Below are 24,035 nucleotides of genomic sequence, written 5' to 3'. Positions count from 1 at the left end.
CCCCTCCAGCCACCCGTCCCGTCCCGGGTGAGCTGAAACCCTGACTGCACCTGGCGCCTCCCTGGGCACAGGGCCCAGGACAGGACCAGCCCCAGCCTAGCCTTGCCGGTTCGCGTCCAATGACCCCTGGCCCTGACCCCAACACCCCTCTTCCCACCAGGGGACTCAGTCTAGGACAGAGAAGGGTAGAGGGGTGAGACAATGGGGGCCAGGGGCATCAGGAGCCAGATTTTGTCAAAGAAGCCTCAGGCCCCATCAGGCCTCGTGCAGCCTGTTGGAGTCTGACTCAAGTGCTACCTGGCTCAGGAATGCCCTCTGGGGAGGGCAGGGGACGCAGACACTCCCCGGAGACAGAGCAGAGCGAGGCACAGGAGCCCAGGAGCAGGCAGTGGGCGCAAGCGGTTTATTCAAAGCGAGGGGTGGGGGTAAGGCCCGGCAGCAGGGGCCTGGGGCAGGTCGTGGGGCCAAGCTCACACAGGGAGAGGAGCAAGAATCAGTTCTGTTCTTCAGGGTCACAGGCAGCAGGCAAGAGTGTTGAGGGGCCGGGTCCAGCGCCCACTGTGCCCTCATGGAGCCTCCCGGGGGCAGCATTGCATAGTGACTGGCCTTAGCCTGACCTGGGGCCGAGCTGGGGAGGCCCCGCCTCTCTGCAGGGCGCCTTCGGGGAAGGGGTGCGTGAAGGCATTGGCAGGCCCTGCAACATGAACTGAGAGACCCCTGGACCCAAGGGTGAAGCTGGCCAGGGGCAGGGCTGGGGCTCAGGCGTCCTCAAGAGTCCACAGAGAAAAGACGCAAGACAAAGTCAGACGAGGCCTGTAGCAAACCCCCTCAGTCTGCTACAAAGAACGTGAGATGCGGGCTGCAAAGTGGCAAAGTGGCTTTATGCACAGGCTCTGGGCCGAGTACCGGGAGAAGGTGCCTCCAGAGGAGGCTGGGACAAGGCTGGGGCTGTCTGGCACGGGGACCTTCATGGCCAGCCATGTGGCCTTGGGACGCCCGCGTCCAGCCAGGGCTGAGGACCCAGGCCGGAGCCCCTCCCGCCCAGCACCCGCGACACCAGCCTGGATGCTGGGGTCACTAAGTGAGGTACTCGTTGGTTCCCTGGATAGGCCACCCTTTCTGCCCTGGGAGGGAGTCTGGGGTGTGCAGGAGGGACCCAGCTAGGTCAATGTTCTGGGCAGAAGTGGGGCACGAAGTGACACGGGCCCTGAGGACAGAGTGACACGGGCCTTGAGAGTGGCTTATGACATGAGCAACCCAGGACCCTTAAAAGGGGTGACCTGAAGATAGAGGTTCCCCGGGTGGGGTGAGGGGCACCCGATGACGCAGCACCCCCCAGGGAAATGTGAGGCTTCAAGAGACTTAGTGTGGGGCCCTCGCTCTCCTCCTGGGAGAGCGGGGCCGGGGCGCCCCGGCACTGGGGCTGCCACGCATCGACCCGGGTCACAGGCAGGGCCGCGGCCGGGTGGGGCGCCGGGGATTTCGGGGCATGCGGGGCGTCGGGCCGGGCGGGGTAGCAGCTGCCCGGCCTGCCCGGCCCTAGCTCTCCTCCAGGTGGAGGCTGATAAACTCCTGGATGCACCTGCGGAACTGGAGCTCCGTGGGGCTGCTGCCCGCCAGGGCACCCGGGGGACCCGGGGCAGCCTCGGCCTCGCGCATCTCTTCCGCCATGCGCGCCAGACGGAGCCTGCGGGGAGATGCTGCATGTAACGCCCCTGCCCTGGAGGCCCCGCCCCACCCGGAGGCCTCGCCCCTGCCCTGGAGGCCCCACCCCGCCCTGGAGGCCCCGCCCCTGCCCTGGAGGCCCCGCCCCGCCCGGAGGCCTCGCCCCTGCCCTGGAGGCCCCGCCCCTGCCCTGGAGGCCCCACCCCGCCCGCAGGCCCCGCCCCTGCCCTGGAGGCCCCGCCCGGCCCGCAGGCCCCGCCCAGCCCCGAGGACCCGGCCGCGCTCACAGCGTCACGATGTCAGCGTTGGCCGCCTGCACTGCGATGGCCAACGGGTCCCGCTGCTCTTGGTCCAGGGCGTGCTGGTCCGCGCCCCGCTTCAGGAACAGGCAAACCTGGCTGAGAGACGAGGGCGGAGGGCGCGTCAGAGCTTGAGCAGGGAGGGCGGGGCGAGTGTGGTCGCGGGGCGTGGCCGGGCAGGAGGTGGCCAGGCTGGGGCGTGATCGGGGCGGGTGGGCGTGGTCGGGGCGCGGGGCGGGGCGCGGGTTGCGCGCCTCACCCGGTGCGGCCCAGCAGCGTGGCGTGGTGCAGGGGCGCCCGGCCCCGGCTGTCTCTTTGGTTCACGTCCGCTCCGTTTTGCAGCAGGAACTCACAGACGATCAAGGAGCCCTGGGGAGCCGGGCGACTAAGACGGAGTCGCGGTACCGGCCCCTCGCAGCGCCTCTGCACCCTGACCCCGGCCTTGGGCGTCCCCAGCCGGGACCGAACTTGTCCCCACCGCGGACAGGCGGCCTCTGTGTGGGGGCCACAGAAGATGCAACCTCAAGTGTGCGCCTGTGTCCTGCGCGCAGCCCCCGTGCCTCGCTCACCCCTAGCACGGCCTGCACCAGCGGCGTCTTGCCCTCATCCTCCGCGTCCGCCCAGTTGACCTCGGCCCCGTGGGCCAGCGCCGCCGCCAGCGCAGGAAGGTCGCGGGCACGCGCCGCGCGGTGCGCCAGGAGCCCCGGGTGCAGCTCACGCACATCTGCCAGGCCCCAGGCCTCGGCCTCAGCGTCCCCGTCTGCCTCACCGCTGGACTCCTCGGACTCCGCACCCTCTGTGGGGAGGGGGCGGTCAGGAAAGGCGACCCCCGGGGCTGCCCGGGGGCTGGGCAGGGGCGTCGGCCGAGCGCAAGGTGCCACCCACCCTCCTCAGTGACGCTGTCCACCACAGAGCCTGAGCCGAAAGCCAGGACGTCCGAGCTGCCATCCGAGCTGCCCCCAAGGCCACTGTCGCTACTCAGACCTGCAGGTCCGCAGGGAAGGGAGTCCTGAAGGTGGGAGGCCCCAACTCCATGCAGAGCCCTGGGGCAAAGCTGGAACCCCACCCACCCTCCAGGGGCAACCCCTAGGGACAGGAGCAGCTCCCACCCAGGGCCGGGGGGAGCCAGCCGCAGGCTAGGATCAAAGGAGAGAAAACCAAGTAACAGCTCAAAGGTGCCAGGGGTAGTCCCCTAAAGCCCAGGCCCGCGGGGAAGTCCGTCCCCCCGCCCTCAGGCTCACCTGCACCCCTGCAGTGGGCCCCCATCCCTGTCTGTGGCTGGCCCAGGCTGAAAAGTCTCCACCCAACGGATGGGCAGCATGGCCTCAGAAGGGTCCCAGGCTGAAGGCCAGCTGGCAGTGCCTTCTGCTGCCCCAGCACCCCGGGCCATTCACTCCACACACACACCGGGGTGCACACAGCCCACACACACATTTGCACAGCTCACCCCCACAGTCAGGGCCTCGGCCTCCAGCTCTGTGGCCAGGAGGCCCCCGCCCCTCCAGATGCTGCTCTATTCCCCTGCAAGGGCCATCCACACTTGGGCACCCTCCAGGCCAGCCTCCTTGGCCCTGCCCTGCCACCTGGCTGGGCCCATCCCACACTTACTGCGAGGGCCAGCCCCCGCGGCCCCTGCGTCGAAGTAGGAAAAGAGTGAGTCCAGCTCGTCGGGGCAGAAGAGGGAGTCTCGGCGGAACTTACGATCCAGGGTGCCCACTGCAGGGGCAGTGCGTGTTCAGAGCAGGGAACATGCCCGGGGTGGGGCAGAGAACCCCAGGTCACAGTGGGAGTCTGCGGAGCCTGAGGTGCCCCCAGAGCCCCTGCCCCCAACCCCTTAACGGAGTCCATCCCCGACCCAGGCAAGCCCCTCTCAGCCCTGCCGGGGCATGGCCTCCCACCTGAGGACAGAGCAGCCACACACGGCAGGACAGGCTCAAGCCGGACCTTGCGGCGGGCAGTGGGGACGCGGGGAGAGCTGTGGGGCCGTGGGCACTTCTGTGCCCTCCAGCGTCTTGGGGCCTCCAGGGCTGGTGCCATGGGTGCCTTCCGCAGAAATTTCTTTTCCACATATTTGTCCTTGATCCAGGCCTCCTTGTCCTGCCTGGATCAGGGGTGAACATGAGGCTGTGCCACAGGCTGGGGCTCCCTGGCTGATCCAGACTGTACCCCACCTCACCGGGGGCTGCTGGCTGTGGGTTTCCTGCTGCCTGGACCCTCACACTGGGCCTCATAGATCTGATTCACGGCTCTGTTTCCAAGCTCACACATCAGCTGGTGGGAGACAGGGCGAGCAGGCATCAGTGCAAACCTGCAGACCCCGGCTCCCGCCCCCACAAAGGGGGTCCCATGGCCTGCAGGAGTCCCACACACACCTTTAGCAGCTCTGGCTCCCACGAGTCCAGCGTCAGGGACCGGACTTTGGAGCAGTGGACACCCAGGCTCCTGGAGGGCAGAGGCAGGGGTGAGTCTGGGTGAGGCAAGGCCCCTAGCTCCGGCCCAACCCCAATCCCCTCAGGGGCCCACCTATGGATGCCAGAGCACTCGATGCAGAGCAGCACGCCCAGGTTGATGCTGGCCCAGCGGGGGTCCGACTGGCCACAATCGCCGCACTGGCTGTTGCCGGCCACGCTCTGCACACGCTGCAGCACACTCTCGCCCTTCACGCCACGCTCCCGAGGGTCGGTGGCAGAGTCGATGCTGCTCGTGGACGGGGATGCTGTGCGGTCCAGCCTCTGGGGGATGGGGTGGGGCTGCTCAGTCCCGCAGGGGCTCTAGCGTGGTTTCCCCAGCAGGTCCCCTCCTCCCCAGCCGGAAGTGCAGGTGCAGGCCAGGGCCCCTCGAGCACACGCCTGCACAAGCATGTATGCGTGCACACCCTCATGTGGGCAGATGCCACCTGCACACACATGCACACCCACACCGCACAGGCCAGTGTGCCAGTGCACCCACAGCAAACACCCAGCTTGCAGGAGCCACAAACAGGTGTGTGCACAGGCGTCAGGCAGGGGCACCAAGGGCCACACCTCGCTATAGCAGCTGTCAGGGCTCTCGCGGTAGGCGGAGGCGATGCTGGCCTGCACAGCCTGGACCCAGGCCTGCCGCAGCTTCTCGGAGTCGGCCTGCAGCATGCAGCTCCTGTGGGTGGCGGAGGGGGTGGGCGTCAGCTCCGGTGGGCAGCTACGCCCCCCGCCTCACCCTGGGCTGGACCTCCTCACTTGGTGGGTGACACCACCTCGAAGCAGAACCTCCGCTCGATGTCCTCACATGGCTTCACAGAGCACAGGCGGAGGTCATCCACCACCACGGTGAGGGCGTCCTGTGGGCGGCACTGCTGTGGCCCCTGCCCTCAGCCGCCACCCAGCCCCGACCACCCACTTCCTGCTTCACCTTAGAGACCCAGAGGCTGACTGCCCGAGTCCCAAGCCCCGTGTCCAGCTCTCTGCTCCCTGACCGTTCAGGCTCCGGTGTCCACTAGTGCCCCAGCCCCATGCCAACCCCAACTGACCAGTCTGCCCTGTGGCCCAGGTGGGGCATCCAGCCATCAGGGCCCCAGTCCCAGGCCCAGGGCACACCTTGAGCTTCTTCTGGTAGACTAGCTGGCTGTTCTGAATGGAGAACCAGCGCCTAGGCGGGTGGGGGGATGTGGGGAGTCAGACGGTGCCCATCCCAGGGCCGCTGTGACCCCTGCCCCCGCCTGAGGAAGGGCCCTCACCGGTTCCACGTCTTGAAAGCGTTGCTGGCCCTCTTGAAGAGGTAACCCTCCATCACCACCCCACTGGGTGCATCCACATCAAACTCCACTTTCGACTCATCGTAGGAGAAGTCCTGGAGGGATGGAACCCGCCCCCTGAGTGCCCGCCCCAGGGAGCCCTGCTACCCTCTGTGCTTTCCCAGAGCACTGGCTGGGTGAGGTCCTTGTTTGAGGCTGCCACATGGCCCACGGGCCACACGCTCATACGGGAGACCCTCTGTTCACCACAGCCACTTCTTTTTTTTTTTTTCTGAGACAGAGTCTCGCTCTGTCGCCCAGGCTAGAGTGCAGTGGCGCAATCTCTGCTCACTGCAAGCTCCGCCACCTCCCGGGTTCACGCCATTCTCCTGCCTCAGCCTCCCTAGAAGCTGGGACCACAGGCGCCACCACCACGCCCGGCTAATTTTTTTGTATTTTTTAGTAGAGACGGGGTTTCACCGTGTTAGCCAGGATGTTCTCGATCTCCTGACCTCGTGATCCGCCCGCTCAGCCTCCCAAAGTGCTGGGATTACAGGCGTGAGCCACCGCGCCCGGCCCATAGCCACTTCTTGACTGCAGCAAGGCCCCCAGCCCTGAAACTCGTGGGGCAGACCCTTCACGTTCACAGCTGGGGGCCCGAGAGTGCCAGCCCCACCCCAGCCCTGCAGGGACAAGCAGGCTGCGATCAGGAAGGAAGCTGCCCCCCCACCCTCTGCATCCTGAGTGCTCCATTCATGTGGCCAGCTGAGCGGACAGAGCCCCATTCAGGAGGCCTGGGAGCCACTGAAGGCCCTGTGTGTCCTGCCGTCTGGCAGGCCAGGGCAGCAGAGGGGAGGCGCGGCCACCTGCTCCCTAGGCCACGTGGGGCGGGAAGGGACAGCTGCCGCCACTCCCACGGGGGATGTGGGGGTCTGGCCGGAGCCAGCCTTTCTCACAGCTGCAGCAGCAGCAGGAGCCCTGAGACCGGTGGGAGGTGTCCTTGGTGCTGAAGTGCCCTCGGGGTAGGGGAGGGAAAGGCACCACCCCATCTGGTCTCCCCCGACCCACAGCCCCCCCCCGGGGCAGTGCTCACTCACCTGCAGCAGCGTCTGAAGGGCCGGAGCAGGAGGGATGCGGGGGAGAGAGCCAGTGAGTGACAGCTGCCCCCAACTCCTGGTGACTGGCGGACCCATCCCCAACTCCTGGGGGCTCTCCCCTATCCCAAAATAGCCACTCCTGCCTGCAGCCAACATCTGCTCTGGGTGGTGGCCGGGGCTGCTGTCCCACAGGCAAGCAGAGGCCCCGCAGGGAGCCAGTGACTGAGGCCGCAGAGGTGACCACGGCCGCAGAGGAAGGAGATCCCAGCAGCGGCCCCACCCACACGTGCCCCTCCACTGCACGCATCAAAGGGCAGCAGCCTCGGACCCCTAGAGAAGGTGTGGGCAGGGCAGGTGGGGGACAGGCAGGGAGGAAGGGGCGGGGAGGGTGTGCCGGGCGTGGGGTGAGGACGCAGGGCGCCTGGGCAGGGCAGGTGGGGGACAGGCAGGGAGGAAGGGGCGGGGAGGGTGTGCCGGGCGTGGGGTGAGGAGGGAGCCGGCTGCGTGGCCTCACCCGCTGCTGGATGGCTGCATGCTTTCGCTCCATCTCACGCTTTTCCACCGCAGAGTCGATCACCAGCTGGTCCAGCTGTTGGGGTTGGCATTAGGGAAGGCCACGGAGGCCTGCCTTGGCCCCACCCCTCCCAAAGGCTCACCTCGGCCGCCAGCTTTTTCATGTAGGGGTCGAGCTGGTGCAGGAGGCTGTAGCCCTGCTGGAAGAAGCTGGACTGGGCATGCATGAAGGACAGCATCTGCGGGGGCAGCACAGGTGAGGCCCAAGCACACCCGGTCCAGCCCCCGCCATGCAGCCTGTGCTCATGGGCAGCCCCCACGCACTCACAGAGTCCAGGATCTCAAACTTCTTCTTGGCCTGCAGGACATTGATCTGCCAGAGGGGGAGCCCACAGGTGAGCCCTGGAGGCTGAGGCAGCCCCAAGCCCTGCACCTGCCATAGAGTCCACCTGAGCTGCTTGTGGTTCCCTGAGACCCCCAGGTCGTCTTCAGCTCCCAGCACTGGGCCAGCCTCATCCTCCCATGGTCCTGGAGTCCTTCCCCATGTCTGGAGGTCCCACCCATGGGTGAAGCAGGAATTGACACTTCTGCTCAAAATCTCTCCAGTTCTGTACAAGGCCTTTGAGACCTCCATTCGCTACAGCTGGTCCCCGTCCCCCACCCCATTTCCGGGGCTGACCTGGAGCACGTAGTCCAGTGCCAGGTGGCGGAAGCACTTCCTGGTGAGGGTGAGGGCCCCGGTGGCTTCCTCCACCTCGTGGGGCCGGTGCCTTGGGGCCTGGGCGTTCCTCACCAGGGACAGCTCCAGGTCCTCCCGCACCTTGTCAAACTGCTTCTTTGTCTCCTTGAACTTCCGCACATCCCTGGAGGCCAAGTGCCAGGTAGGGTCAGGGAGGGCACCCAGAGGTCAGGGAGGGCACCTGCTGGATCCTGGAGTCTCCCACATCATTGTTTGTGTTTTTTGTTTTTGGAGATGGAGTTTCGCTCTTGTCACCCAGGCTGGAGTGCAATGGTGCTATCTTGGCTCACTGCAACCTCTGCCTCCCGGGTTCAAGCAATTCTCCTGCCTCAGTTTCCCTAGCGTCTGGGATTATAGGCGTGTGCCACCATGCCTGATTAATTTTGTATTTTTAGTAGAGAAGGGGTTTCTCCAGGTTGGTCAGGCTGGTCTCAAACTCCCGACCTCAGGTGATCCGCCCGCCCCGGCCTCCCAAAGTGCTGGGATTACAGGCATGAGCCACTGCGCCTGGCCTGGTTTTGTTTGTTTGTTTGAGACAGGGTCTCTCTCTGTTGCCCAGGCTGGAGGCTGGAGTGCAGTGGCACAATCATGGCTCACTGCTGCCTCCGCCTCCTGAACTTAACTGATCCTCCCACCTCATCCTCCTGAGTAGCTGGGACCACAGGCACGTGCCACCATGCCCACCTAATATATATTTTTTCTTTTTTTTTTTTTTTTTGTAGAGATGGAGGCCTCATTATGTTGCCCAGCCTGGTCTCAAACTCCTGGCATCCTCTGGACTCAGTCTCCCAAATACTGAGATTACAGGTGTGAGCCACCGTGCCCAGTCCTCACCCTCCTCCACTCCAGGCCCCCACTCTCCTCCACTCCAGGACCTCACCCTCCTCCACTCCAGGCCCTTTCTCTGCTCCTGGGCACAGCCTCCTTCCTCACTGGCCTATCCCAGGCCCCCCACACCCCTGCTGCCTCCTCCCATCTGCTCCAGGCCTCCCCACCTCACTATCAGGATCTGCCCAGACCCCCACCATGCCCCAGACTCCAGACACGCAAGCCCAATGTGGCCTGCACCTCTCCACTGGCGGGGGGCTGGACACGCCCCCAACACATGCAGGGTGTGGAACCCCACTGAGCTCCACTCGGCTGTCTGCCTCTGAGCCTTCTGCCTTGTGGAGTCGCTCACGGCCTGGAGGCCTGGGGCCAAGGTGCCCCTGCTCTGCCCCAGACCCTCTTCCCCTCCAAGAGCGGGAGCGTGGCCTCCGTGTTCTTCCCCCAGCCCTGGGGGACCTGGGCCTGGGGGCCACTCACTCTTTGACAAAGTTGTGGAGCTGCTGCCGCACGGACCTCTGGGCCTGGTCAAACAGGATCTGGGGGCAGAAGGGGGCAGAGACCCTTGGGGTCTGTCCCAAAAAAGCCCCAGACGGAAGGCCCCATCTTCACCAGCAGAGGGCACTGCCCCCAGGCCCAGACACAGGGGCGGGTCCCACCCTGCAGGGCTGGCCTCAAGGGGGTCAGGGGAGCAGCCCCCAGGCCTGAGTTGGCACCCACAGGTGGCGGCTGTGACCCCTGCCCCTCTGTCCCACCCGGCCCTTGACAGAGGCCAAGGCTGCCTCGGATGGTCCCTTCATCAGGCGGGCACCAAGGACACAGCCTGAGCCCCAATGCCTCCTGGCCCTGGGTGGCCACCCTGGGGTGCCCATCCCTGCAGCAGGGAGCACTCGGTCAGAGCTGGGAGCACCCTAGAGCTGGGCCTGGGGAGCCGGAGCCTGGGCTCTGAATCAGGTGCAGAAGGACCGGGCATAACCAGGAGCAAAGGGACGCCTGAGCCGTCCTGCCTGGTCTACGTCGGAACCTCCCCTGTTCAGTCTGTGGCTCAGGTTCCCAGGCTGCGGCCCCACATCTCATGGGTGCCTGTCCTGTGTGTCCATCCACGTCAGTGCCAGGGCCCCTGGGGCCACCCAGACCCAAATGGCAGCCAGGCCAGCCTGGAATGAGAGCCCTGGATAAACCACCCCTCCCCCAGGGTCTGGTGTAGCCCTTCCCTGGGACACGGCAGAGCCCCCAGGGCTGTCCCCCAACCCACACTGACTTGAAGACGTGGGATGCCCCCCCACCAGACGGGAGGAGCAGAAACGTGCCCGCCCGGCCCATGCTGGTCTTCCGGTGACCAGCAGAGCTCGGTTCCAGGCTGCGCGCGGCCCGCGGGTGGCAGGGAGGCCAGGCTCACCATGTGGTAGTTCACCACCTCCTGCAGGCTGTCAGCGAACCTCTGCAAACATTCCTAGAGGGGCAGATGGGGAGCCGTGCTGAGACGGCAAATCCAGGCCCAGGTCACCCAGTCACGCCCTCTGAGCCCCCTGGGCGGTAGAGACACCGGCCTGCTCCTGGCCTGGATGCCCTTGAGGGGCTGCCTCCCTCGGCCTCTCCCCCTACCCCACCTTGAGGTCAGAGGTCAGTTCTCCCCTCACCGAGATGACGGTGTCGCCCTGGCATTGCTGGGACAGGTCACGGACGCCGCTCACGAACAGCCTGCTGGTGCTGACGTAGGCCTTACCAGCTTCCACCATGCCACTGCACAGCTTCACCAGCTGCGGGCCGGCAGGCGTGGTGAGCACGGCGGGCACTGGTGCCTGCACTCGCTACCACGCACAGCCTCTGAGGCAGGAAGAGCTTCCAGGGTAGGTTCCACTGAGGGTGTTGGCAACCAGGACTCAGGGCCCCGGTGCAGGTTCCTTGTGCCTGGGCCTGCCTGGGGCTTGGAGGCCGGTCTGGGAGGGGAGGGTGGGGCCGCCATGGCCTCGCTCGGCTGGGAGGGTCCAGGAGCCAGGCAGGGGACCCAGGGCCAGCAGGACCAGCCCATGTGGGGCTTGTGGACTCGACTCCCTGCTGCGGCTCCCAGCTCCACGGCCTGTTGCCCCCTCCCCTTTCTCCGCCCCAGCCCCAGCCACACCAAGGCTCGGCCTACACAGCAGCTGTCCCCATGTCACCAGCCCAGCAGAGGGGACAGGCGGCCACCATGAGTTGGGGACTCACCACAGCCCGGCCCCTCCCAGATGGGACGAGACTCAGGGCCGGCCACATGTGTGCGTGTGACATGTGCACCCTGGAACACACGTGCTAAGACACAGGGACCGGGACCTGGAGCACCACATGGGAGCTCTGCATATGGGGGTGTAAGTGGCTTAGTAAGGCCCAGAGGGCGAGTTCGGCCATGCAGCCATCCCCAAGCCTGGCCGGGCACCGGGCGCTCCAGGCCCGCCCTTCACCTTGTCCAGTTTGGCCTCAATCTCCACCACGTCCGTCTCCACCTCGTCAATGGTTGCCCTAAAGCAAGAACGGGGCTGGCTAGGGTCACCTGCAGCCTCGGCCCCCTCGGGGCTTCGCCTCCCCTTGCACCTCCCTGAGGGGCTCCACCCCGGGAAGGCCCTTTCAGAAAACGGGCTGGGAGACAGATGCCTGCCTGCTACACGGACAGGACTGGGACCAGGTTCAGCGCACTTCCCCTCGCCACCCCCCTCCCAGGCAGGGAGAGGCAGAATCGGCTGTGACTCCCGATGCTATGCCCTCAAGGAAGAAGGTTGGACCAGCCTCTCCCAGGACAGCGGCTGCCGGGAGTCCCTCAGGGACGGTGCCCACCAAGGGCTCGGCCAGCCTCACCGGCCGCTCCTCTAGGATTTCAGAGTCGGCCCTGGACCCCTCTGGAGCCCCCTCAACCCTGCGGCGCCTGCTCCTCACCCCTCTGCACTACTGCAGCCCACCCAGGTCTGGCACCCGTGCACTGTGGGACAGCGGGGGGGCAGCACCAGGACCCAGACCAGCTGGAGAGAGACGCCCCTGGCTCCCCCAACCTCACAGCCGCAAGCGGCACGGTCCGCTGGGAAGACGGGTGGGCTGTCCTCCTCAGAGCCCACTCCCACCAGGACAGCCTGCGAGTAGGGCTGCCTGGGGAGAGAAGAGTTAAGGCATGACATCACCAGAGCAGCCTCGGCGGGAGAATCCCCGGAAGACGGGAGGCAGATGGGTCGGGCACGTGACCACCCCCTCCGGGAGCAGGAAAAGGGAAACAGGGCCAGGATCCCGGCAGCCCCGCACGCCACACAATCGGCTCACTGGCCGGCCGGGCCATCTGGCCTCCTGGGGATTGGGCACCACAGGGCCTGGGCTGGGGCCAGGACTCCAGGGACAGGTCTAGGGCAGGGGTCTGGCAGCAGAGGCCATCGGGGCCTACGGTCCCTCATCCCTTGCTAGCCTGACGCGTGTCCCGGGCCTCAGGGGAGGGGCCTGTGGTTTCCAGGGGCGTGTCCTCAATTAGGAGCTGGGGCCGCAGGTGCCCCCCGGGGAAGGACCTTGAATGGTCCCAGTCACCACAGCAGGACACCAGGTCCTCTCTGAGCAGCCCTCACCTGTTCCCAAGAGGCTAAGAGGACTCTGAATCCCGAAGCAGGGGCAATGGAGGGAACCTCACTGTGGTGTCCACGCACCCAGCCCACAGTCCCTGGACCCTGATCTCTACCTCAGCTGGAGGATCCCAGAACACAGAAGGAACCATCCGCCCAGGAGAAGGCAGCAGAGAGAACCACACCCCAGAAGTTGCAGCCACCCCTGGGCAGAGCCGGATGCAGAGACAGCTGCACCCAGAGCTGCCGCCCTTGGGCTTGGGGCACCCGTGTCCCTGGAGAGCCAGCAAGGGGGGGTGGCTGCACCCCGCAGCTCACGGACGTGCTCATGGGGACAGGGTGGGCACTGGCAGAGGCCCCGAGAGCTGCAGTTTGTGCTGCTGGGAGCCCCTCAGCTCTACCCTCCTCCGCCCCAGTGGACCTAGGCCTCTTCTGCTGCGCTCAGCCCAGATTTTCCTCAGCAGCTCGGAGGATGGGGAGGAGGGTGTGGCTGCCCCCCAACCAAAGCCGTGACTCAGCGCCCGCCGAACAGAGGCCAGGCGGTTCCCTCCACAGGCTCCCCTGGCCCCCTGCCCACCGCACCCAGGCTGCCACTAGGCCCTCCCAGACCAGGAAGGTGCAGGCAGGGTCCCCCTTTCCAGGGTTGGGGCGACCAGGTTCCACATTACAGACCACATCTTCTCGCCCACCTTGCCTGGCCCTCAGCCTGGCGGTAGGCCAGGAAACTCAAGTCACACCCTGAGGGCCCGCCCCCAGGACAGCCTCTGGGAGTCCCTCAAACCCCAGTTAAATCACAGCATAACCCTGAAACCAACTGGGCCAGGCCATTCTCACCTCTCCACTCCAGTCCATGCCCCACGGGGGTTAGGCACTTTCCCAGGGCAGCCCCTGCAGCAAAAGGCCGGGCGGCCGCCCTACGGCACCTACTGCAGCCCCACAGCCCCCATAACTGGCTCCTGTAACCGGCTCCCGTGAGAGCCGGTTACAAGGGAAGGCTCAGAGGTGAGTGGGTTCCAGCACCCCCCCACGACTGGGCAAGGGCAGCACAGGGCGGTCTGCATGGAGGAGGTCCATTAGGTTTCTGAGGGAGGGGCCAGGGAGAAAGTAGGGGCTTCAGCCAGGGCCCAGCCCCCAGCAGGGAGGCCATGCCCACGCCTCCCCACAGCCCGGGTCCCCAACGCAGGATTGTAGAGTGCCTGAGTTATTCAACCCCTTTTCCCAGATCAGCAACGGAAGATGGGAGAGCAGAGGATGGCCCCAGTTCCTCTGCCCAGGGCCGGGGGGCCACTCTCCTGGCTGGCCCTGAGCCTCCCACTCCAAGTCTCCTGAGGCCTTCTGGTGAGAGCTCTAAGGATGCTGAAGCTCCCCGTGCCCCCCTACACAGGCTGACTTGCCAGCAGATCCCAAGAGACCCAGCACGCGCACACACACACACACACACACGACCAAGCACACATGTGCAAACACGTTCATGCATGAACATACCTGCACACACTGGCACCACACATACATGTGTGTCCAAGGACTGCACAGGCACACATCAACATGTGTACCCAATGGGGGAACATGCGTGTACAAGCTGATCTGTCTGTTGGTGATATGGCTAACACAGTACGTGAACCGGCACAGAGAGGTGGCGTGTGCACATGCTTGCACGCACTCATCGGCAGGCTACATGCAGAAGCAAGCACAGCCCCGTGGCACAGCTCATCCACACGTCCTGTGCAAGGCCTGGTGCCCCGAGGGAGGCGCACAGAGGGGCAGATTTCACAAGGGTGCGCCCCGCACAAGCACTGGAAGAGGAGGGGGCCTCACGCAGGTGCGCACTCTGGTTTCTTTGCCTCCATTGTCGTTTGCCAAATATCCACCATGCGAGGCCGATGCACACTTGTGCACACGTCTGTGAACATGTGGTTCACGCAGGTGTGCACGCCTGCAGGCCAGGAATGACGGAAAACACGCAGACTCGGGGTGCACACAACCCCTATCCCCTACCTGACCTTCCCCGCCGCTCTTTTCGGCCGCCACCCTCTAAGCCAGCGGGTCATTCAAACCACTTCACGCTCCCAAGCACCCTGCCCCAGGCCTTAAACGCGGCTCCAGTTGCCTGTCCCCCACGCACTGCTCTGGACACAGGATCGAGGCAGAGACCAGGGGCCGACGCCCCCACAGACCCAGACGACCCTGGCCAAAGCTGGACCGCAGGGCCCGGGAGGGGCTCAGCCCCGTGGAGGTGCAGACACAAAGCGGGGGCGGACGGTCCCGAGGTGCCCACGGCTGCCCACGCGCACGCCCTCCGCCGGGGGGCGGCCGCACAGGGCAGGGGCGTCCTTTGTTCCAGCCCCCGGGGCATGGCGGGGCGGGGTCGCCGCTTTGTCCGAGGTTGGTCCTCCAGCTCCTCCCCGGCGGCCGCGGCCCGGCCGGGCCCGGCGCTGACCTCCCCACCTCGCCGTCGGGCACAAAGGCGGCAGCTACGCCCCCGGCCCGCGCCCACCCCGGCGGCCCCGGGCGGCGCACCTGAAGCGCGGGGAGTCCTTGACGCACTCCTCGAACTCCACGGTCATGGCTGCGGCGGCCGCGGCGCTCACTGGCACGAGGACCGCGGCGCCGAGCGGCAGCCGCGCCGGCCCGGACCGCTCGTCCCGCCCGCGCCGCCTCGGCGCCCGCCCGCCCCGGAATGAGGCCGCCGCGCCGCGCCCCGCCCCGCCTGTCACCGCCGGGGAGCGTCGCCAAAGTCCGCCGCCCGCGCGCGCCGCCCGCTGTCACCGCCGGGGAGAGTCGCCAAAGTCCACCGCCCGCGCGCGCCGCCCGCTGTCACCGCCGGGGAGCGTCGCCAAACGCCCCTCGCAGCGTCCAGGGACCACCCCGGTCCGGAAGTGAGGCGGGGCCCGCCACGGCAGACTTCGGGGACGGTCGGTGGAAACGTGGGGCGCGGGGAGGGCGCGGGGAGGGCGCGGGCCCCGCCCGCTCCAGCCATCCCGGCCGTTGCGCAACTCAGGGCGTTTGCGAAAACCACGTCTGGGAGGACTTGGCCGCAACGCGGCGAACGGGCACCCTCGGGGAGTGTGGGAGGCGGCGAATGAATGAACGAGTGAACGAATGCACGCCCGCGGGAGCGCGGGGTCACCGCGTAGTTGCGGGCGCGCCTTCCGGGGCGCCGCGGTAGAGGTAGAGCCCCTGCGCTCGGCGACGGGCTGGCACTTTGCAACCGCTCCCTAAGCCCGACCCCGCCTCCGCTCCCCGCCCCAGGCCGCCGTGGCGCGTTGCGGGGCGGGGCGACTGCGCAGGCGCAAGAGCGTCCGGGGGGGGGGGGGGCGGGGGCGTGAGCAGGCTGCGTGCGCGCGCGCAGAACCCGGGAGCTGGAGGCCGCCTCCCCCGCCGCCGGCTGGACTCGGCTATGGGTTCGGTGCAGGCCGCAGGCTCGGTGCGCGCGCGCTACCTTGTGTACTTCCAGTACGTGGGCACCGACTTTAAGTAAGTTTCCCAGGCGCAGCGACGGGCGCCACGTGGCCCGGGCGGAGGCGGGAAGGAGGGCGCGGGCGGGCAAGCGGATGTCTCCGGACGCGGTTTGCAAACGTTCGGGGGCGGAAGCGGCTCTGGCCTCACAGGGCGGCCGAGACCCCAGGGCAGGGCGCCCCCGATAACCTCCGCCCGCCTCTGCCCGCAGCGGGGTCGCGGCCGTCAGGGGCACTCAGCGCGCCATCGGGGTCCAGAACTACCTGGAGGTGAGCTCGGCCGGTCCCGGGACGCCCGGTGAGGGATAAGGGGGAGCCCCCGCCCGCGCGTCCCCAGGGTCCGGCCTCGCCCACCCGCCCGCTCGCCCCGCGGCTCGGTCTTGCAGGAGGCCGCCCAGCGGCTGAATTCCGTGGTGCCGGTCAGGTTCACCATCTCCAGCCGCACGGACGCAGGGGTCCACGCCCTGAGCAACGCGGCGCATCTGGACGTCCAGCGCCGCTCAGGCCGGCCGCCCTTCCCGCCCGAGGTCCTGGCCGAGGCCCTCAACACCCACCTGCGGCACCCGGCCATCAGGTGAGCCGGCGACCTGAGCAGCCCCTGGGGCTCGGCCTTCCCGATTCTGTTGCGGGCGGAGGCTGGAGGTCTGCACAGACTTCGTCGTCTGGTCAGAGCTCGGGGGTGGAGGAGACAGGAGGTGACACCTGGGCAGACCGGCAGGGTCGTTCCTCCGGTGAGCCTGACCTGCTGCCACAGGGTCCTGCGGGCCTTCCGAGTGCCCAGCGACTTCCACGCTCGCCACGCAGCCACGTCCCGGACCTACCTGTACCGCCTGGTCACTGGCTGTCACCGGCTTGCTGAGCTGCCGGTGTTTGAACGCAACCTATGCTGGACTCTCCAGGCAGAGTGAGTGCGGCCCTGACAGTGAGCCGGGAGGGAGCAGGCAGGCCGCACCTCCTGACGTTACCCTGTTCCCTGAAGCTGCCTGGATGTGGCCGCCATGCAAGAAGCTGCCCAGCACCTCCTCGGCACACATGACTTCAGCGCGTTCCAGTCGGCCGGCAGCCCGGTGCCAAGCCCTGTGCGAACGCTGCGCCGTGTCTCTGTGTCCCCAGGCCAGGCCAGCCCCTTGGTCACCCCCGAGGAGAGCAGGTGAGGAAGGGCCTGTGGGTTGTGGCCCTGCCCTCAGGTCACGCACTGATTTTAGCTCCAGCACCTCCCCCAGCTTTAAGGCAGGCGAAGCGGGACAGCTGTCCTCAGAACCTGGACAGCTGGAGTGGCCCGGACACCCCCAGCCTGCAGCTGTGCCCTCCCCCACCCCGGCTGGGGGCAGAGGACAGGGAAGGCTGCCTGTCTCTGAAAACCCTGCCCTGCCTAACAGAATTCTGGCAGCCACTGGGAAGGTTTCGCTGGTGCCAGTGGTTCTGGCCCAGCCTGGCAGGGGTGGTTTCTGCTGCCCCATCACTGTCCAGAGGGCCACCCACCAGGTGGCAGATTCTGACCACAAAACCTCCCCTGCTGGGGTGAGCCCTCAAGGGAGGAAGAACTTCTGCCGGCCCCAGACTCCTGCATCAGAGTAGCAAGTACAGACAGGGCTGGGGTCTCTGGCACACGCACCAGCCATGTTCCCAGACCGTGCACCAGGACCCTAGGGGAGGGCCCAGGGCAAGCCCCTCCAGCACAGCCAGGCTACCTGCCCAGCCTCCAGGGTCCTGCTGCCTCCTTGCCCAAGCATTGCTTGTCTGGTTTTAAGCCTCTCCAATGGGCCTCCCTGGGGGCAGGGAGTCAGCCGGGGGAACCAGCCCGCCCTGTCAGTCTCCTGTCCGAGGCCACGTGGTAGGCTGGGGATGGCAGGCACTGCCCCACAGACACCTACAGGCACGTGTGTTTCCAGGAAGCTGCGGTTCTGGAGCCTGGAGTTTGAGAGTCAGTCCTTCTTGTATAGACAGGTGGGCTCGGTTCTGGGGCCCTCCCTGGGGGCTGGGGCTGAGGGTGGGCAGGCCTCTGTGCAATCTCGGCCCTGGGTCACAGGTACGGAGGATGACCGCTGTGCTGGTGGCCGTGGGGCTGGGGGCTTTGGCACCTGCCCAGGTGAAGACGATTCTGGAAAGCCAAGACCCCCTGGGGAAGCACCAGGCACGTGTGGCCCCGGCCCACGGCTTATTCCTCAAGTCAGTGCTATATGGGAGCCTCGGTAAGAGGAGTGGGCCTGGAAGCTCCTGCTATGTGCCCAGTGACTGCTGCGGCCATGGCGTGGAGTGGGGAGGCCAGGGACCACTGACCGCAGCAAGACAACTGGGGGTAAAGGAGCCCCCCCCCCCAGGGTCACAGTCCTTCAGCCCAGCCCGTCCTGGGCTGACCCACTCCCTGGCCATGGGAGTGGTCCCAGTGGTGGGGAGGGTGGGCTGACCTTGCCCCAGGCTGACGCAGGGTCTGGTCTGTCCACAGGTGCTGCCTCCTGCACACTGCAGGGGCCACAGTTCGGGAGCCACAAATGACCCCGGACACTCGGCAAAGTCAGGCCACACCAGGCCCAACCCTGTGCTGGTCAAGCACCGCAGTCAGCCACTTGGGGCCCACAGCACTGCTGCCCAGCCTCCACAGCAGCCTCCCTGCCCAGGTCCCACCAGCTTGGATGCCCCTCTGTATCGTAGGCGGGATGGGGTGCAGTGCAGGACACAGCCATGTACACCGAGAAGAAGGTACCAAGTAGCCTTTCGTTCAGCTTTTACTGGAAACTGCTGTCCGGGACTCCCTGCCCTAACCATCGTTTGGGGGCCCAGGAGCAGGAATAAAGGCAAGACAGCCCGGAGGCCAGTTTTTCTTTAGCTGGAAACAGCTGCCTGGGTGGGCACATGACACACAGTCTCTGTCCCCAGGGACGGGACCTGAGGGTCTGTTCACTCAGGGCACCCACAGTCCTGAAGTGCAGGCCCAGCTCTGTCCAGCTGGGAGAGGGCAGAGGTGGTGGCTGGGTGAGATGCCAGCCTCAGCTGGGGGCCTGGGGGAGGCCCTTCTTCAGCAGAGATGTGAGGAAGCTACCCAGCTCCTCGTCCTAGGGCAGAAGCAAGAGCACCATGGGCCGTGCAGGACAGGGAGGGGTGGTGACACCTGTGCTGACCGCGGTGGGCTGGGGGCCACCCCTTACCTGGTAGGTCCAGGAGACCAGCAGCACCTTGGTGCCCGGGTCCTCAGAAGGGGCGGCGGCCTGGATGAGGATGGACTCCACAGTCACAGAGCCGTCCGGGAGGTGCTGCACACAGTGGTCCTTCAGGACGCTGTGGGGAGGCTCGGTGAGACCCTGCCTGGCCCCCGGGGCCCGAGGGGTGGGGGGGCGGGGCCGGGCCCCCACCTCTTGAGGTGGCTGTAGACGCGCAACGCCATCTCCTGCTCCTTGCGCGTGTCGTGCAGGTGCACGCGGCAGGTGAAGCGCAACTGGTGCTCGGCCAGACCCAGCTCTTTGAGGGCTTGCTCTGAGGATACCAGCCGGAAGTTCTGTGGGGCAGGGGCAGGTCAGGGAGCACAGCAGCAGCCCTCCCCCCTCCAGAGGCTGTCCTGGCACTCACGCCGTCCTTCGTCTCCCCCCTCCAGAGGCTGTCCCGGCACTCACGCCGTCCTTCGTCTCCCCCCTCCAGAGGCTGTCCCGGCACTCACGCCGTCCTTCGTCTCCCCCCTCCAGAGGCTGTCCCGGCACTCACGCTGTCCTTCATGATCAGGGTGCCGTGCAGGAGCCGAGGCTTCTTGGCCTCGGGGAGCAGCCCTGTGGAAGAGGCGGCAGCAGCTGTCAACGTAAGGGCCACTCCCAGCTGCCTGCCCCGAGCGCCCTTCCCTGCCCGGCCCACATACCCTGCGCCATTTCCCGCTTCAGCAGTCCCAATGAGATGCCTACGGGGATGCTGGGGCTCGTGGGCAGCGTCACCGTCTCGCCATTGGCCGGCATGTAGCAGCTGACCCCTGGACCCCGGGAAGAGAAAGCCTCAGCCCAGGTTGCCTGCATCGACCCAAGGCAGGCCCCACGCCGCCCGCCCGGCTGCCTACGGAGCTCCTGCTCGATCTTCTGCTTCAGGAACTCCATCTTCTTGGCCTCGCCATGCACCAGCAACACGCTCTCCGGCTCTGCCTGGCCCACCAGCTGCATGATGCCCTTGGCGTCCGCGTGTGCGCTGAATGACATGTACTCCACCTGCATCTTGACCTCCAGCTGCGGAGGCCACGGGGTGTGGACAGCGGTTACCACCAGGAGGTGCCCCTCTGCCCTGCCAACCCAGCACGGGGTCGGGACTCACCACCTGCCGCCCCTCCATCTCCAGCTTCCGCTGCCCGCTGAGGATCTTGTGGCCCACGGTGCCCTGCACGCAGTAGCCGGGCATGATGACCTGGGGGCAGGCACAGAGCTCACAGCCACGGGACCCCAGCCTTGGCACCTCAGGGCCTTCCCTGGGATGTCCCCACCTGAACCCCTGGGAGCTGTTTCCACCTGCCAGCAGTGCCCGACCAAGCCTGGCTGCAGACGCCAAAGGACTCAGGTTTTGCCACAAGACTGTCCGGGGCTGGGCTGGGGCTGTACAGCCCGAGGTGGACGGGCTACGTCACAGGGAGACCGAGCAGCTCCAGGCGATGTCACCCCCGTCCCTTGGCAGCAGCAGCCACGTCCCTCGGCCAGCGCGAGGCCAGCAAGAGCGGAGACAGACGGCACGGGAGGAAGGACAACCCGCCAGCCTCCAGCTTCCAGGTTCCCACACCGCACCGCGCCCTCACCATGTTCTTTTCATTTCCGGCCCATTTCCGGAAGATCTGCAGGGACTGCCCGGCGTGCAACATCCCTGGCGTAGCAAATACAACCTGCAGGACACACAGGGTCGGGGGGGGTTCAGGGCAGCGACGCCCCCCCCACCACCGCAGGCCCAGTCGGGGGGGGGTTCAGGGCAGCGACGCCCCCACCACCACCGCAGGCCCAGCCCAGAGACCTGCAGGAGACAGGAGGCCCACAGACGTGGATGTGCTGGCCAGCCCTGCCGCGGGTCTCACCATCGGCCCTGGGTTGTCAGCGAAAGCCCGGTCAAAGGCCTTGATGTGCTTGAACTCGAACATGTTCCTCTGCACGAAAGTCTTGCGGATCTTCTGGTTGGTCCAGGGGATGAACAGCTTGTAGTAGTGGTTGGCCTTCTCGGTCAGCCCCGTGGAGAAGTAGATGGGCACCTTCAGGTTCATGCGCTCCCTGGGGACCACCGGCCCAGTCAGCACAGCGGCCACAGGGGAGGACACTGCAGGGCAGGACTCGGCCGGGTCACCCCCACACCTGTATCTGCACAGCCCATGCATGGGCCGGGCTGAGTCCAGTCGCAACCACAGGAGGCCAGTGCCCTCAGCCTATGTCCCATTAAGCCCTAAAGCAGCCAGGCTCAGCGGAGGGCCAGGAACCCCTACAAGAGCCGCAGACAGTGACGCTGACCGGACGTCACAGGCCTCCTGGGGTCACACGGCGCACAAGCAGCCCCCCAGGACAGCAGCAAGCAGGGCTGAGATGCCACCAGCACCCTGGGCAGGGCTGCCCACCGACTGAACTGTGCAGGCTGGGCCAGGGGCTCCTGAGAAAGCCGTCCTGGTGGCACCTACCAGAAGGTCTCCAGGAGGATGCAGAGCTCCTGGGCGCGGCCCAGCGCGAACACGGGGATCAGCACCTGGGGGACACACACGGCAGGAGCCTGGCCATACAGCCCCTTGGCACAGCAGGCAGCGTTCAGTGAGGGCACAGCCAGGTGCCCAAGAGCTGCCTCATAGGGACCTTAGCCTCTCTCATCTGCTCCCAGTCCTGTCCCAGCCACTCTCCGGAGACAGAAGGGAGCTGCGTGGGGCCTGGCCAGGGCTTCCTCAGGATCTGAGGTAGGAGAGGCAAAGGGGCTCCCTGGGAAGGGTCTCTGAGTTTTTGTCCTCAATGCTGAGCACACCTTCCTCCCTCCCTGCTTGAAAATGCAGTGCCCCCCACCCTGAGACCCTGACCTAGGCCAAGGGCAGCCAAAAGGACCCGCCCAGCATAGCCGAGGGCCCGCGTCCCCACCCCTGCTGTGGCTACCTTCCCACCACGCTCCACGGTCTCGTGGACTTTCTTCAGGAAGTCTCGCTCCCGGCAGCGCTTGGAGTCGCGGATGGTTGTGGCGTACGTGGACTCCGTGATGAGCAGGTTGGGGCGGCACTTGTCAATCCAGGCAGCTCTAGTACACGGGGGTGGGGTGTGAGTCACAGTGCACGGTCCCCACAGCTGCAGGGCTGGGTCTGACAAGCTGGGCCCCAGTACTACGCCCACCCGCCTTCCTGGGCCACTCTGGCTGGAAAGAGCCAGCTGGTAAAATGCTGTGGGCAGCACACTTGGGAAGAGAGAAGAGGAACAGAGGACCCCGCCCAGACCTTGGGAAGAGACAGGAGGGACAGAGGACCCCGCCTGGACCCTGTGCCTTCGCGCATCTGGGCCCAGAAGGGGCTCTCCAGGCCACACGGGACATGGGAGACACTGCTGGGCTGGCCGCTCGAGGGCTGGCACGCCGACACCCGCCAGGGTCCTGAGCGCCAGGGGGGCCCATGGGACAAAAGACATCTCGGACTACTTACCCCAAGTGTCGGTCTGGGGTCATGTTATAATCACCCTGGTGAACGATCAAGGCCACCATGAGGAGGGTGCGTCCCACCCCGGCAGCCCCTCCCGAGCTTTAAGCCCTTCCACTGACCGTGTAGACCACAGACTCTGAGCCCACTTTAATCTGGAACATGGCTGCCCCCAGCACGTGGCCTGCATAGTAGGCCTTGATCTCCAGTTCATCGTCCACCTGTGGAGGACAGGGCTGTGCTCAGGCTGTGTCGTCACAGCAGAGGGGCAGAGAGGCAGGGGCGGGGAGCGAGGGAGGCAGGGGTGGGGAGCAAGGGAGGCAGGGGCAGGGAGCGAGGGAGGCAGGGGCGGGGAGCGAGGGCACTGCACTGAGCCTTTAGTCCCTGTTGCTCATACACAGCATCCAGTTCACAAGGGACAGGCAATGTGGACAAAGAACAAAAAACAACAGATGGAAGACTGAAGGGACCTGAAATTGGAGTTTCCAGTGTGGACTTTGAATACATCACAGAGAAAAGACAAGATTCAGAATGCTGGCTGCCAGGCAAGGTAGCTCAGGCCTGTAATCCCAACACTTTGGGAGGCCAAGGCGGGTGGATCCCTTGAGGTCAGGAGTTCGAGACCAGCCTGGCCAACATGGTGAAACCCCATCTCTACTAAAAATACAAAAATAAGCTAGGCGTGGAGGTGCATCCCTGTAATTCCAGCTGCTCAGGAGGCTGAGGAAGGAGAATCGCTTGAACCTGGGAAGTCGAGGTTGCAGTGTGCCGAGATCATGCCACTGTACTCCAGCCTGGGCGACGGGGTGAGACTCCATCTCAAAAAAAAAAAAATATTGGGCCAGGCACGGTGGCTCACACCTTTAATCCCAGCACTTTGGGAGGCCAAGGTGGGTGGATCGTCTGAAGTCAGAAGTTCAAGACCATCTTGGCCAACATAGTGAAACCCTGTCCCTACTAAAAATACAAAAATTAGCTGGGCATGGTGGCAGGTACCTGTAATCCCAGCTACACAGTAGGCTAAGACAAGAGAATTACTTGAACCCCGGAGGCAGAGATTGCAGTGAGCTGAGATTGTGCCACTGCACTCCAGCCGGGCAACAAGAGCGAGACTCCGTCCAAAAAAAAAAAAAAAAAGTTGGCAAAAAACTAGACTTCTTTAAAAATTTATTTCACTCATTTAAAACTTGCTGGGCATGGTGGCTCACACCTGCAATCCCAGCACTTTGGGAGGCTGAGGCGGGTGGATCACGAGATCAGGAGTTTGAGACAAGCCTGACCAACATGGTGAAACCCTGTCTCTACTAAAAATACAAAAACATTAACCAAGTGTGGTGGTGCACACCTGTAATCCCAGTTACTCGGGAGGCTGAGGCAGGAGAATCACTTGAACCCAGGAAGCAGAGGTTGTAGTGAGCCGAGATTGCGCCACTGCACTCCAGTCTGGGTGGCAGAGTGAGACTGTCTCAAAAATAAAATAAAAAATAAAAACAGCACTTTTGGAGAAACAGTCTCACTGTGTTGCTCAGGCTGGTCTGGAACTCCTGGGTTCAAAGGATCCTCCCG

At 65.5% G+C, this 24,035-nt stretch overlaps 3 protein-coding genes across 48 annotated transcripts in view; 1 reads left to right on the top strand and 2 right to left on the bottom strand.

Moving 5' to 3' along the window:
* Window positions 1–388: 388 nt before the first annotated feature.
* On the bottom strand, window positions 389–15,095 carry ACAP3 (ArfGAP with coiled-coil, ankyrin repeat and PH domains 3). 26 transcript variants are annotated; one of them, XM_077980541.1, is made up of 25 exons: window positions 14,934–15,095; window positions 12,533–14,316; window positions 11,868–11,961; window positions 11,286–11,343; window positions 10,488–10,607; window positions 10,247–10,300; window positions 9,328–9,386; window positions 7,963–8,146; window positions 7,612–7,656; window positions 7,427–7,522; window positions 7,285–7,359; window positions 5,677–5,789; window positions 5,537–5,588; window positions 5,180–5,280; window positions 4,988–5,099; window positions 4,488–4,696; window positions 4,337–4,406; window positions 4,141–4,235; window positions 3,863–4,065; window positions 3,573–3,680; window positions 2,850–2,948; window positions 2,534–2,760; window positions 2,224–2,333; window positions 1,953–2,063; window positions 389–1,687 (listed from the first exon to the last, which is right to left on the bottom strand). In XM_077980541.1, the coding sequence occupies exons 5-25, from the start codon at window positions 10,584–10,586 to the stop codon at window positions 1,540–1,542; spliced, it is 2,370 nt and encodes a 789-aa protein (XP_077836667.1). In that variant the 5' UTR covers window positions 10,587–10,607; window positions 11,286–11,343; window positions 11,868–11,961; window positions 12,533–14,316; window positions 14,934–15,095; the 3' UTR covers window positions 389–1,539. The 26 variants fall into 26 exon arrangements, 23 of the variants coding, with proteins under 23 accessions (XP_077836667.1, XP_077836590.1, XP_077836630.1 ...); XR_013409953.1 differs by lacking the exon at window positions 12,533–14,316 and having other exon boundaries at window positions 3,863–4,061; window positions 11,755–11,961; XM_077980464.1 differs by lacking the exon at window positions 11,868–11,961 and having other exon boundaries at window positions 14,232–14,316.
* PUSL1 (pseudouridine synthase like 1) lies at window positions 15,074–23,141 on the top strand. 13 transcript variants are annotated; one of them, XR_013410212.1, is made up of 10 exons: window positions 15,800–15,890; window positions 16,084–16,141; window positions 16,258–16,445; window positions 16,626–16,775; window positions 16,851–17,021; window positions 17,764–17,818; window positions 17,901–18,005; window positions 18,318–19,162; window positions 19,549–21,752; window positions 21,846–23,141. XR_013410212.1 is itself a non-coding variant. In XM_015128627.3 (8 exons), the coding sequence occupies exons 1-8, from the start codon at window positions 15,814–15,816 to the stop codon at window positions 18,365–18,367; spliced, it is 912 nt and encodes a 303-aa protein (XP_014984113.3). In that variant the 5' UTR covers window positions 15,800–15,813; the 3' UTR covers window positions 18,368–18,681. The 13 variants fall into 13 exon arrangements, 2 of the variants coding, with proteins under 2 accessions (XP_014984113.3, XP_028697393.2); XR_013410218.1 differs by having other exon boundaries at window positions 17,901–18,063; window positions 18,318–18,571; window positions 19,461–21,752; XR_013410210.1 differs by lacking the exons at window positions 15,800–15,890; window positions 17,901–18,005 and adding an exon at window positions 15,074–15,328 and having other exon boundaries at window positions 16,296–16,445.
* INTS11 (integrator complex subunit 11) overlaps window positions 18,580–24,035 on the bottom strand; it is a 13,180-nt gene continuing 7,724 nt past the window's right edge. For 6 of the 9 annotated variants that reach the window (XM_015127848.3, XM_077981084.1, XM_077981083.1 and 3 more), the window contains 13 exons: window positions 22,592–22,690; window positions 22,476–22,510; window positions 21,943–22,081; window positions 21,486–21,550; window positions 20,898–21,087; window positions 20,628–20,711; window positions 20,156–20,245; window positions 19,908–20,070; window positions 19,716–19,823; window positions 19,568–19,629; window positions 19,222–19,364; window positions 19,018–19,147; window positions 18,580–18,924 (listed from right to left, as the gene is read on the bottom strand). In XM_015127848.3, the coding sequence (XP_014983334.2) occupies window positions 18,859–18,924; window positions 19,018–19,147; window positions 19,222–19,364; window positions 19,568–19,629; window positions 19,716–19,823; window positions 19,908–20,070; window positions 20,156–20,245; window positions 20,628–20,711; window positions 20,898–21,087; window positions 21,486–21,550; window positions 21,943–22,081; window positions 22,476–22,510; window positions 22,592–22,690 (1,374 nt within the window). In that variant the 3' untranslated portion in view covers window positions 18,580–18,858. Of the gene's footprint in view, window positions 18,925–19,017; window positions 19,148–19,221; window positions 19,365–19,523; window positions 19,630–19,715; window positions 19,824–19,907; window positions 20,071–20,155; window positions 20,246–20,627; window positions 20,712–20,897; window positions 21,088–21,485; window positions 21,551–21,942; window positions 22,082–22,475; window positions 22,511–22,591; window positions 22,691–24,035 lie in introns of all 9 variants that reach the window. The other 3 variants (XR_013410098.1, XM_077981075.1, XM_077981082.1) reach the window with 3 other exon arrangements.

Source organism: Macaca mulatta, chromosome 1, assembly GCF_049350105.2.
Source record: "Macaca mulatta isolate MMU2019108-1 chromosome 1, T2T-MMU8v2.0, whole genome shotgun sequence".
In the NCBI taxonomy this organism is placed as follows: Eukaryota; Metazoa; Chordata; class Mammalia; order Primates; family Cercopithecidae; genus Macaca; species Macaca mulatta.
The sequence above is the reverse complement of the archived record's forward strand: the minus strand, read 5'-3'. Positions and strand labels throughout refer to the sequence as shown.